This window comes from Poromitra crassiceps (genome assembly GCF_964638095.1).
Source record: "Poromitra crassiceps genome assembly, chromosome: 13".
NCBI lineage: Eukaryota > Metazoa > Chordata > Actinopteri > Beryciformes > Melamphaidae > Poromitra > Poromitra crassiceps.
Window position 1 is genome coordinate 22,237,293 of NC_139644.1, and position 13,070 is coordinate 22,250,362.

Below are 13,070 nucleotides of genomic sequence, written 5' to 3' on the forward strand. Positions count from 1 at the left end.
GATAGGAAGGGGTGCAGATGCCCGGCCGAATAACATGTCAAAAATTTGACATGTTATTTTACTAAAAATAATGCATTTGACCATCATTTCAAGTAGAATGATACCACCCAAGCAAGAATATTTCAAGTGTTTCAAGTGCTTTACTGAAATATTTGGACCATATAATGATAATACAATTATCTCAACCTTAAAAGGTTACATATAGGTGCCAAAAAGCCATAAAATCACATCAAAGAACAAAGAAAAAACAACAACTATAATTCAAGTTTAAACAGTAAGTGTGCAGCTGTAGCATTTATAAAAAATAAAAATAAATAAATAAATAAAAACTTTTCAACTGAGCATGCAGACAATTAAAATAAGGGTGCAATGCATGCTTTTGCACCCCCGTAGAACCGGGCCTGCCTGCTGGAACTGCGCGACTCAATCCCAGATAAGTGGTTGAAGATGATGATGATGATGTAAGTGTGTAATTCCTCACAGTATCCTTACTCCTTACTATGAACAACATCAATGATCTTATTACAGGGTGATGAGCTGTGTTGATCAAGTTTGGGCAACAGCCTGCCAGCAGTATCAGCCTGCCAGCAGTATCAGCCTGCCAGCAGTATCAGCCTGCCAGCAGTATCAGCCTGCAGTTATCACACTGGAAGTACAGGGCTGCACAATATAGTGATGAATGAGCTAAAAGTGCTGCCCAACAACAGCAGGGAGGAGGGCATGCAGCCAGTCATCCATATTGCCTTGCTTTGTTCTGACTGGGGCTATTGTTCACCTGACACTGAACAATTCGTCTGGGACATTACTCATGGAAAAACTGACAGGCTTTATCTGGGGGCTTTTATTGGATGTCTTTGTCAGCTGGTCACGTGCACAGCTTTTCTTTGATCTAACATAGACATCACAGTATGTCAGCCGGTCACGTGCACAGCTTTTCTTTGATCTAACATAAGACATCTAATTATGTCAGCCACTGGGCCGTTTTGGGATTGACCACACTGGTCAGCATCGATCACATCTCGTGGACCTCTGATAGAATTCATCAAATATCTCATTGAAAGGCTATACAATATAGCACAGAGGATCAAAATGCATACGTACTTTGGACAAATCTAAACTGCCGCGGCCTACAAAGCTGAAGAAGCAATAATTGCGAAAGCAGTGAAATGAAGAAAATGTACTTGATGAAACAATTACCGGTTTAAAGATAAACCATGAGAAAATTCCTGACGGCTAGTATTACCATTTTAAATTGTAATTATCATTAAAACCGTGTTTGATTACAGCATTTTGAAAATGCATGTTAGATACTGTACATCATCAACCAAAGTTAGCAACAGTCTCCCTCTGGGTCAGAGTTTTCAATATAAAATTTGGTGAAACAATCTCAGTAAGTGTATCAGTACTTTTCGAACATTTTCAGCACATTTTAATACCATTTTAATACCGCTATAATACTGATAAAAGGTGATAATCTTGGTTACTATAATCTCTACTTCAAAGTTCATCTCCCCAACAACAAGTATTGTTGACATTGTTTGATAGCACTTGAGGGTTTAATTTTTGTTAATTTGTCATCTAAACTCGTAATGACTAAAGTACTTATTGTAAAAAGAAAAGAAAAGAGTATACGGTTTGCCTTTTTAGGACAATACGTTTGAAATGTTGAAAGACAAGCAAAGTATCAAGCCTTTGATCCACTCCTCAAATCTGACTCTTACAACGATAACATCATATTTCTATCATAGTTGAATCATTCTTAGCATCCATGTGCAGCAGAATCTAATCCACCCAGTGTCCTAGTGAAGTCTCACTGACAGCCTATAACTCACAGTTACAGTACCAGTACCAGTGCCAGTGCCAGTGCCAGTGCCAGTGGCAGTGCCAGGGACACCGAGTGGCAAATACTACCAAGCACTCCAGAGTGCAGCTTCTGCAGAGCGCCTGCTCTCTAATGCATTATTTGGCACAATAGTCCCATCATTGTTGGGACCTGTTACTTTTAAACTGAACTTGTTAGAACAATAAGTCTCACTTCTATTAACAGCCAATAATGCTTCATCAACAGTAACTTTATGTGTTAACAAACACAAAAGGCACTGAGAAAAAGGTGTCTTTATTTCAAGGTGATCCCTGTTGACATACTGTAATTCACTTTCAAACTGCTGTTGTTGGAATCTTCTTTTTTCTCTCCAATTGTTAATGGAAACAATTATAACAATAGAAGTGCCCAGGAAGCATAGGAAGCATGTACCCAACTACATGCTGAAACACATGCACATTCTTCTAGAAACACACACACACACGCGCGCACACGCACGCGCACGCACATGCACACGCACACGCACACACACACACACACACACACACACACACACACACACACACACACACACACACACACACAAATCTATCAATTGGTGCTGCTGATTGCTAAATTCAGACCCACTCAATGAAACAAGACACTGCACCATACCATTGCTGCGGGGGATGGGTATTTATAATCAAAGCAGCATAGCAGTTTTCCTTTAATACCAACTCAGACAATTTGGCAAACTTTGTATTTTGGCTTCTTGCACGAAGGGTGTGCCTACAAACCCTGGAGTAAACTGCATATAGAGCATAGGCATTTCTTCCACAGAGCAGTGATACGGTATGAGGATGATGACACATTGCTGTTGACCGTCCAACAAGCTGGATGAGACCATCAACGGTCCAGATCGAGGGGTGCCCTGATCTGTCCCCCAGCTGGCAGATCCAGTCTGCGAGGTGAGGCTGGTCGGTGGAACAGGAAGGCAGCGCAGGGCTGAGAACAGATGTCGAGACTCGTGAAATGTGATGAATTTTAATAAGAGCAACTCAAGAGCAACTCTCCTCTTGTGCACCTGGAGAAACAGGTGTGAGAACTACTGTACTGTACTCATGCAGACACACACACACACACACACACACACACACACACACGCGCACAGATATGAGAGCGGTATTAGCTAATGTGCAACAGGAATAAATAGACCATTGTCATGCGGAATCCTGGGTTCAATTCCCGTCAGCGCTACTTCCGGCTTGGTCAGACATTCCTACTACAGACACAATTGGCCGTGCCTGCGGGTGGGAAGCCAGTGGGGTATGAGTTCTGATCGCTGCACTAGTGCCTCATGTGGTCAGTTGGGGCACCTGTTCGGAAGGGGTGGGACTGGGCCGAATAGTTTGATCCTCCCACGCCGGTGAACCTCCTTGCTGTCAGGTGAAAAGAAGCGGCTGACAACTGCACATGTATCGGAGGAAGCATGTGCTAGTCTACAATTCTCCCCAGGTCGGCAGAGGGGGTGGAGCAACAACCAAGACAGCAGGGGGAATAGGCCAAGTACAGAAAATGGGAGGGGGGGGGGGGGGGGGGGGACTTGATCAAAAAGAAAAAAGAAAAGAAACCAGTGTCACTGACTAGACGAGACTGTTTCCCCATTGAAGCCACCTCAGCCACATTTCCCTTCAACATGCACCCTGTGCAACTGTGGTGAATGCACTGCTCGGCTACGTAAATCACACATATGCTAAAACCACTGCAGGTGCCTGGTGCTACAGATGCAAACCCCACAACTAACATAACGTACCGCAGCTTCGCAGGACCAAGAAACAAACTAGTATGTTGAGTACAGGGTAATAATAATAATATACAGCGATCTGTCGCTTGATGAATGGAGAGTAGCAGGGATCCTTTTTCTACTGCACATACAGTATACTGTATCCTGATGGCAGTGAGAGAGGAAAGACTAGAATAACACTATCAGCAAATCCACGTATATCTCCTCTACACACATACCTGCCTGGCCACCCACAGTGTTGCACACTCCAATCTGAAAAAGCTTGCAGTCTAGAGGCTATGGCAGCTCATCAATGTATGTACAGTATGTGTGTATATAAAATTACATCTATCCAATCATGCCACGTGTTTCATCGGGGCTGACAAAAAGATAATATCAAAATATCAAATGTATCTGTGCTCTACCTAATTAAATAACATGCAAGGACAAGGTGAACAATAGCAAGGCATGCCAGCCGGTACACTAGAACAGACTTGTATTGCTACGATGACACAGTCAGTGAGAATCGATCAAAGACAGCAGGATCTATTCTAAGCCAGCACAAAGGATTGAATCGTTCCCCAAATAAAAAGGTATGAGCAACTAAACTAATAAATGTGTTCTGTGCTCTGGGTTGAGTGAGAGAGAGAGAGAGAGAGAGAGAGAGAGAGAGAGAGAGAGAGAGAGAGAGAGAGAGAGAGAGAGAGAGAGAGAAACAGAGAGAGACACACACATACGCAAGCATGCATGCACGCACGCAAGCACGGTGAATGAAGAGATCCTGTGGTTTGAGATCAGGCTAAAAGGAAAAGCAAAAAGACTAAAGCCAACAGAGGAAAAGAGGAAAGAAGTGGTTTTCCTTAAGAGAGAAATTGGGATGATCTGTTGAAGATGTCACTCAGAAGAAGATAGTCTATAACAAGTCCCATTACAAAATTAGATCCATTTGAAAAAATGACCCCCACTCTTCCAAACGGTTTCTTGCCAAAATTATTGTTGGCATAAAAGAACAGCACACTATGAATTACTGACAAAGGCATGAGTGATCTGAAGACCTTCACTTACAAAACATTTGATGTGTTTGAACATAGAATCCTATGTATTTTAATAAATATTGACAAAATGTAGATATATGACATTGTTGGATGACCCCGTTATATAAAATGTGACATTATCATGAGGTAAGCAAGGTAAGGAGTGACATGAAAGTTGTGCAGCAGTCATATCTCAAAACTCTTTATTTCCCATATATCAAGGTGTGTTCATGCTGAAGACATGTGAAGTGTAGAGAAAGACTATAGCAGACAATGCTTAAATTTACTCACACACACACACACACACACACACACACACACACACAGACGTTCACACGCCACCAAGCGCTGGAACTTGGCCTGGTAGCTGACACGCAACGGTGAAATGTAGAGCCTGCCAGACATCTTTCCAAGAAAGGAGAGTGCTGCAGGAGAGTAGCAGGGGTGCGGGTGGGTGGTTGGGTGGATGGGTGGGAGACACTACTTGGGAGAACAACATAGTACAGTTCAGTATAGGAGTTGTTGAAGAAGCAGCAGGCCTTGATTGGTTCTGGATCAGAGGTCAGAGTAAATGAAGAATGTGATAAGTAGATGGTGGGCGCGATAAGGGAGGGGAAGCTGAGAAGGAGGGAGGGGGTGGGGGGAGGAAGAACAGGCAGGCACGACTGGCAGCCAGGGGGGGAAAGAGATGCCAACGGGATGAATCACAACACTAACTTGGTGCTGCTGGTCGAGTACTTTGGGTCGTCCTCACTTGCCTGCTGCAAGGGTTCGGCTAAGTGCTTCACAGCTACCCACTTAGTTCAGGCTGAGATCTGATGCCTTGGAGACAAGCAGTATGTTGAAGTGGCCACAAGGCGCCTGGGCTGGATCAGTGTGACTGCAGTGGGTTCGAGACATGACGTCGTCTGGCCAAGGTAAAATAAAGTTCTTAAAGAAAGCCCAGGCTGAAGGCCGGGCGGGCAAGGCAGGGTGTAACTGAGAAGGCTTTCATCCCTCTCTCTCTCTCTCTCTCTCTCTCTCTCTCTCTCTCTCTCTCTCTCTCTCTCTCTGATAGAGAAGACCACATGGCTGTCACTGGCCTTGAGCTGCTGCCAAACAGACCCAGGTTCCAGACTCTCACACACTCTCACACTCTGATGGACATGTGCTATCACAGCCCATAAACTGGATGAATCCACATAATTAAGGACTGGAGATAATCTGCATTATTAAACAGATAAAGATTCTGAGCCGTTGTAATATACCCAATCAAAGCACACCTTTGACCTACCGGTAGGCTACTTGTGTCGCTTAGCAACCATGTTGTTTAGCTACAGTTCGTGCTATAGCAGGTAATTACTATGATGATTCCATTATCACTGACTACAAATAGAACATTTTAATACAACGATAAAACACTGCTCTTTTCTAAGAGCAATTTAAGCCACTCAAGGCCGGGCTTTTACAAGGACTTTAGAACAGCTAAGCGGGTTTTACTCTGCTTTGCTTCGTGCCTAACAACAGCTAAGCTAAGTAAAGGGTTTTACTCTGCTTTGCTTCGTGCCTAACAACAGCTAACGCCTCTTAGCTGTTCTAAGAGTAAAGCATGGCTCCGAGTGGCTTATTGCTTAAATATAGAATTGCTGCAGAAACAGAGAGAGACCTACAGAAGAGTGACATTAACAACCATCAGCGAAGCCAAGATGAGGCGTCAGTCAGAAAGCCTCTGTATTCTCCTTGGAGAGCAGATGATTAGAAGATTGGATGAAATACAACCGGGGCAGAAATTAAAAGATACATTAAGGAGCGAGTGAAAGCAGAATAAGGAAAGCAGTGTCTCCTTGGATCATGGCCATCTGTGGTCCACAGAGCTGCTGATGACAGACAGGCTGGTTCTGCCATGTGCAGCAGTAAGACCCTCAGCTGCTGCAGGGACACTCAGTCAGGAAACTTATATGACTGACATTGAAAAAGTTGTAAAATTACTTTTCCCTCATTACTCTTATATATATAATGTGAATAACGTGTTTTGATGCCAGAAATACGCAATCATAGCCTACAGTTTTTCAGGAAATAATCCATCCATCCATCCACCCACCATAAACTGAACATTATTTAGAACAACTAATTGACCAAACGTCTTGGTTGTCACATCCAAACTTTTTGATTACGGTAACTAAAAGGAGGCTGCTGATTATGCTCATAACGCTGGCCTTCTTTGCTGATTTCATTGCTGTTGTGTGATGGAACGGTTCATATTTCAGTCTATGGGGGAATCCACAGTAGCACCTTTGTCTTAGCGTTGCTTGGCTGTATGTGGACTCTTCTGTGATCTAATCTGAGGAGGCATAGTTGAGCACATTACAGATACAGCATAGTAAAATATGATATGTGATGTGCATGTCTTCATTGCCACACCCTGCTGTTGCTAGGGGATCATGCGTGCTGCCATCGATTCAGGTTTAATTATAAAGCATCACTGTCAAAGTCTTTCCGCAAGGCTAGAAATATGCAAGTACTGTAGGTGGCTATTCTGGGTGTTTACAGACTGTGCGTGAGAGAAAAACACCTCCAGTTGAAGCCAATATCAGTACAAAGACACAGGGCTGTATATTGCGAGGGGGAAAGCTCGGGCTTGGACATATGAAGCGGCGGAAGTGAAACTAAAAGCTGTAGTTCCTTGAATGGCCACTTGAGGCTGGCTCCAAAAGGAGTCAATCTCCCGTTCACCCTATGTTAAAATGCCTGACTTTCCTGTCGGCAGGCCTGCAAAGACACACGCACGCACGCACGCACGCACGCACGCACGCACGCACGCACGCACACACACACACACACACACACACACACACACACACACACACACACACACACACACATATAGTGGAAAGTGGTGAAACCTGACTCAGGGCCAGTGGTGATTTGCCGTGCTCTGACCAGTGATTGGCTCTTTCACTCTCTCTCTTTCCTGTTAGCCTGATCTCAAACACAGCCTCTTCTCATTCTCCCTCTGTCTCCCCTGTTCCATCAGTGACCAGCGACACCTTGGAGCTGGACCCACATTTCTTTTGGCACGTCTTTTGACTGGACCCTGTACCCTATCTCTCTCTCTCTCTCTCTCTCTCTCTCTCTCTGTCTCTCTCTCTCTCTCTCTCAGTCATTTACAGTAAACCAGACACCATGCAGCCATCCTCTGGCAATAAATAGACCTTGGACCCAACACAGCTACTGCAACATGGAAGCCACAGTTCATACAACCACTTTGAAGTCGCAAGAATGACAGTCACAACATTTACACAGTGATATGGGCATCGCAGTTGAGATCGGAGATACAGGAAATTATGTCGACACTATATTCACACAGGGCAGAAGCAATTAAACTAGGCCTACAGTGTATCAATGACAAACAGGTGGGACGGGTGTGAGGAAGACTGATAAGTATGCCAAATGAATATGTGGTGGATACTGTGAGGGAACTTCTGTTCTGTGCTGTGTGTTTTGGATGAAACATGAGTTAAGGCAGATAATGAAAACCGAGATGACGCAAGTGTCACCCCTTCAACGTCTCTCTCATACTGCAGGCATATGGATGCACACACAGAGGTGGAGGATCAAAGCAGGTGCGTGCAGTGTCTCAAACAGCAGGGGACACCTGCTTTACAAGAGTAATTTATTAAGCCCTAGTCTCTGATTGGATTTCTGCTAAATGCCAATGGTGTAACCTGCTGCCTGAGTGGACATTCCATGGGGGGCGGGATGTGAAAATAAGGCCCCGCTTACCAACACAGACCCCCAAGTAAGACAGGCTCGCAACTCTGCAAATCATGCCTGCAAAACTATAGGCAAAAATATACATTTGAGAGCAAGAGCCATCAGTGATATTTTGACCAAAGGTAAGAAAACATTTGTAAAATAGCATATATAATGCTTTACTTTAGAAAACAAAAATCCCAAAGGGTTCCAACTATCAAGCAAACGAAGCAGATGTCATTAAATGATGCACATGCCCTTGTGCTGTCATTTTGTCTGCAGTCTAATGACTGAGGATATTCCGGTAGTGTACGAGCGCTCTTGACACCCAGTATAAAGCAAAGCAGAGGCGCAGCCTCGCACGCTGCAGGCCGTAAGCTATTACAGCATGCTAAAAAAAGACCAGCACACAGAGACTCAAATACACCGTGCTAGTTAGTTAGACGGATCAATGTGCCGCTCACATGCTTTTTCACACAGAGCAATACTTGAAAGGTACACAGAGAGAGAGGTACACAGAGAGAGAGGTACGCAGAGAGAGAGGTACACAGAGAGAGAGGTACACAGAGAGAGAGGTACGCAGAGAGAGAGGTACACAGAGAGAGGTACACAGAGAGAGAGGTACACAGAGAGAGAGGTACACAGAGAGAGAGGTACACAGAGAGAGAGGTACACAGAGAGAGAGGTACGCAGAGAGAGAGGTACACAGAGAGAGAGGTACACAGAGAGAGAGGTACGCAGAGAGAGAGGTACACAGAGAGAGGTACACAGAGAGAGAGGTACGCAGAGAGAGAGGTACACAGAGAGAGAGGTACACAGAGAGAGAGGTACACAGAGAGAGGTACACAGAGAGAGAGGTACACAGAGAGAGAGGTACACAGAGAGAGAGGTACACAGAGAGAGAGGTACACAGAGAGAGAGGTACACAGAGAGAGGTACACAGAGAGAGAGGTACACAGAGAGAGAGGTACACAGAGAGAGAGGTACACAGAGAGAGAGGTACACAGAGAGAGGTACACAGAGAGAGAGGTACACAGAGAGAGGTACACAGAGAGAGAGGTACGCAGAGAGAGAGGTACGCAGAGAGAGAGGTACACAGAGAGAGAGGTACACAGAGAGAGAGGTACGCAGAGAGAGAGGTACGCAGAGAGAGAGGTACGCAGAGAGAGAGGTACACAGAGAGAGAGGTACACAGAGAGAGAGGTACGCAGAGAGAGAGGTACGCAGAGAGAGAGGTACACAGAGAGAGAGGTACACAGAGAGAGGTACACAGAGAGAGAGGTACACAGAGAGAGAGGTACACAGAGAGAGGTACACAGAGAGAGAGGTACACAGAGAGAGAGGTACACAGAGAGAGAGGTACGCAGAGAGAGAGGTACGCAGAGAGAGAGGTACACAGAGAGAGGTACACAGAGAGAGAGGTACACAGAGAGAGAGGTACGCAGAGAGAGAGGTACGCAGAGAGAGAGGTACACAGAGAGCGGTACACAGAGAGAGATGTACAGAGAGAGAGAGGTACAGAGAGAGAGGTACACAGAGAGAGAGGTACAGAGAGAGAGAGAGAGAGAGAGAGAGAGAGAGAGAGGTACACAGAGAGAGAGAGAGAGGTACACAGAGAGAGGTACAGAGAGAGAGAGAGAGGGGTACACAGAGAGAGGTACACAGAGAGAGAGAGAGAGGTACACAGAGAGAGGTACACACAGAGAGAGGTACACAGAGAGAGGTACAGGGAGAGAGAGAGAGAGGTACACAGAGAGAGGTACAGAGAGAGAGAGAGAGAGAGAGAGAGAGAGAGGTACACAGAAAGAGAGAGAGAGAGAGAGAGAGAGAGAGAGAGGTACACAGAGAGAGGTACAGAGAGAGAGAGAGAGAGAGAGAGAGAGAGGGGTACACAGAGAGAGGTGCACATCCTCTCTTTAGAATAGATGAAGCAGCATGGGCTATAAGCTGCACAGTGTCATATCTAGGAGATACACATTGTGAACATGATCTCTTACAAAAAAATAAAACTCCTAGTCCCTAGGCTAGACTAAATGAGTGTTGCTTGAATGATTTATAATGTGAGAAACTGATAATAAAATATCTCTTCATATAGTGGGCTTGCGTGGTCAGTCTCTGTAGTGTGATTGAAGAACAGGCTTCATTCTCTGCTCGGGATGGCAAAAACAGAGCATGAAAAAGTTATGGAATGCAATGTGAAAGCTGGAAATAAAGAGAATCAGTGCTGCAACACATGTTTTATCAATAAAAGATGTAATAATGACTCATTTGGAGTGTAATCATTGATATTGGTCTTCCAAGCGTTGTCAGTGCTGAGCCTGCAGCTGCATGCTGCCTCTTACTACAGCACTAGAGTCAGTGTAGACTAGAGTGTTACGCCTGTGAGTTACGAGTAGCACTAAATCAGCGATCTCCACAGTATATCCACAGCAGGATAATGTGAGTTTTACAGCCAGAGGGGGCACAATGTAGCAGTATTGCCCAAGCACCACAATAAAAAACACACACACACATCTTCCTCTTACACAGCACCAGTGATGCCAACTATCTGTCTGGTGGGGCGTTGGCTCTCTCTCTCTCTCTCTCTCTCATGTCCACCAGCATGCCAATGTTTATAGACCCCATATCTTTATTGTTATTTACTCCCACTGCTCCTGCTTCTTTATATAGTCTTGTTAGGTAACCATGCAATACTATAGGTGGTGAGGGGTCGCTTCCAGACGCACTCTTTTCCTTGCTTCACTGTATGAAGCGAATGAATGACGAGCGCCCGCCCCGCACTGACTGCAAATACAGACAGCAGTCCTGTTTCTTCATCAACATGACACGCAAACGTTCTCGTACACACAAAAGCCTCAGTTACGACTTCAACTTGGGGAAAAAGTGAATCAGGCGTTTATGTCATGGAAAGCCAGGAGCCAGTTGCTTTTGGCCAGCCGCCTGCACCCTGCTTCCATCACTGAAGGGTCAAGTCATGCCACGGTGTGAGGAGCAGCTCTCTCTGCTGAGCTGATGCCACAGTGTGAGGAGCAGCTCTCTCTGCTGAGATGATGTCACAAGCTTTCTCTGACACCGCCGCAGCCTTTCAGGTGCATCTCACACTCCCTCCCAACTTTCCTTTGCCAAGTGGGGAATGCAACATGTAGCGTCAGGGTATTTGTAGCATGCTCATGTTAATAACCACACATGAAATACTACTACTACTACTACTACTACTACTACTACTATGTAATAATAATAATAATAATAAAGTGTGTAGTTTCATGCTTCAGTGATCATGAGATCCTCAGATGTAGATGATTACTTGCTATTATTCCACCGTGTGAACAGGACAAACTCATACACATGCTGCGCCCCTCAGTACTCCTCCCCCCCCCCGCCCCAGCTCACCTGGTAGATGAGGACTTTGAAGTTGCGTCTCTTGAGCAGCTCATTTTCGTTGCTCTCCAGCTTCTTGATCTGGCCCGCCTGCTTCTCCAGGCTGCTGCGCACCGTCTTGACGTTGACACTGACCTTGCGCACCTTCTCCAGCATCTTGTTGACGGTGTTGGCGGTGCCCGTGTGGCTCTTGCTCAGCTTTGCCAGCTCCCCCTGGATGCCCGACACGGACTTCTCCATGGACTCCTGCCGGGCCTCCAGCCCGTGCTGGGTCTGCTGGATCTGGTCCACCACCCCGATGATCTTGTCTAGCAGGGACAGGACCATGACCCCGTTCACCTGCGCCTCACTCTTGCCTCCGGCGCCGGGGGCCAACACCAGCTCCACCTCCTCGGCGGGGTCGTCGTCGTCGTCGTCGTAGTCTACGGCCGGCTCGGAGGCGGCAGCCACCAGGGCCACCTCGTCGTCATCGTATGGCACCTCTGCTAAGGTCGCCTGCTGCAGCTTCACACCTGAATCCGTCATGGCTGTCAGCTCCAAACACACAGCGCTTGCCCGCTCACTAGGGATAAAAATACACTGCTGAAAAACAACCACCAGGAGCCACGCTGCACAAGGCTAGCTTCCAAATCCTCTTTCCTTGTCTAAATAGACAACTTTCTCCACTACTTGTTTGCCACTTTCGTGTCTACTTTACACTTAAACTTTCTCTCCACCCTCTGTCCCTCACGCTCGACCCTCTCTGTCTCTCTCTCTCTCTCTCTCTCTCTCTCTCTCTCTCTGTGTGTGTGTCTCTCTCTCTCTGCCTCCACTCTGGGATGCTGGCCAGCCAAAGGGAGCAGAGCCTCTCACAGCTGAGGCATGTGTGCCCTGACTCAAATGCCTCCTCTCTGTGAAACCACCCAGTCAAACTTTTCCTTTCCTACACCCGGCCCCCGCCCCCCCCCCCATCCCTTGCTGCTGCTGCTCCACCCATTCCCTCCCCAGGCACAGGGCAGAAATTCCCCCAAGTTCCATACTCCACCCCTTCCTACCTAATGGGACATGGTGAGGGTCATCACCAGAGGGTTCACCAGTTCACACTAACACAATTTTGTAATCACAATTCACTGTGGATGTGGATGCCATGTCACAGTGTCTATTTACACAGGGGCTTTCCCAAAAATCAAAGAGAATGCAACTGAAGCTGAAACAGAAGAACAAAATGTATTTTAACCACACTGTGTCTACCTGCAGAGACAAGACACACAAATCTGAAGACCAATAAATCCATCAATCAACTGCAACTGGGCTGTCACCTATTTGTGGTCCCTCTTGGAATGGCACGTTTGAGAGAGTATCT

General features: G+C 46.1%; 1 protein-coding gene across 1 annotated transcript in view; it reads right to left on the reverse strand.

Moving 5' to 3' along the window:
- LOC310787250 (caveolae-associated protein 1-like) overlaps window positions 1–12,479 on the reverse strand; it is a 27,356-nt gene extending 14,877 nt beyond the window's left edge. Inside the window, exon 1 of the mRNA XM_083648620.1 lies at window positions 11,741–12,479. Within this exon, the coding sequence (XP_083504746.1) occupies window positions 11,741–12,253 (513 nt within the window). The 5' untranslated portion in view covers window positions 12,254–12,479. The remainder of the gene's footprint in view (window positions 1–11,740) is intronic.
- Between the last annotated feature and the right edge of the window lie 591 nt (window positions 12,480–13,070).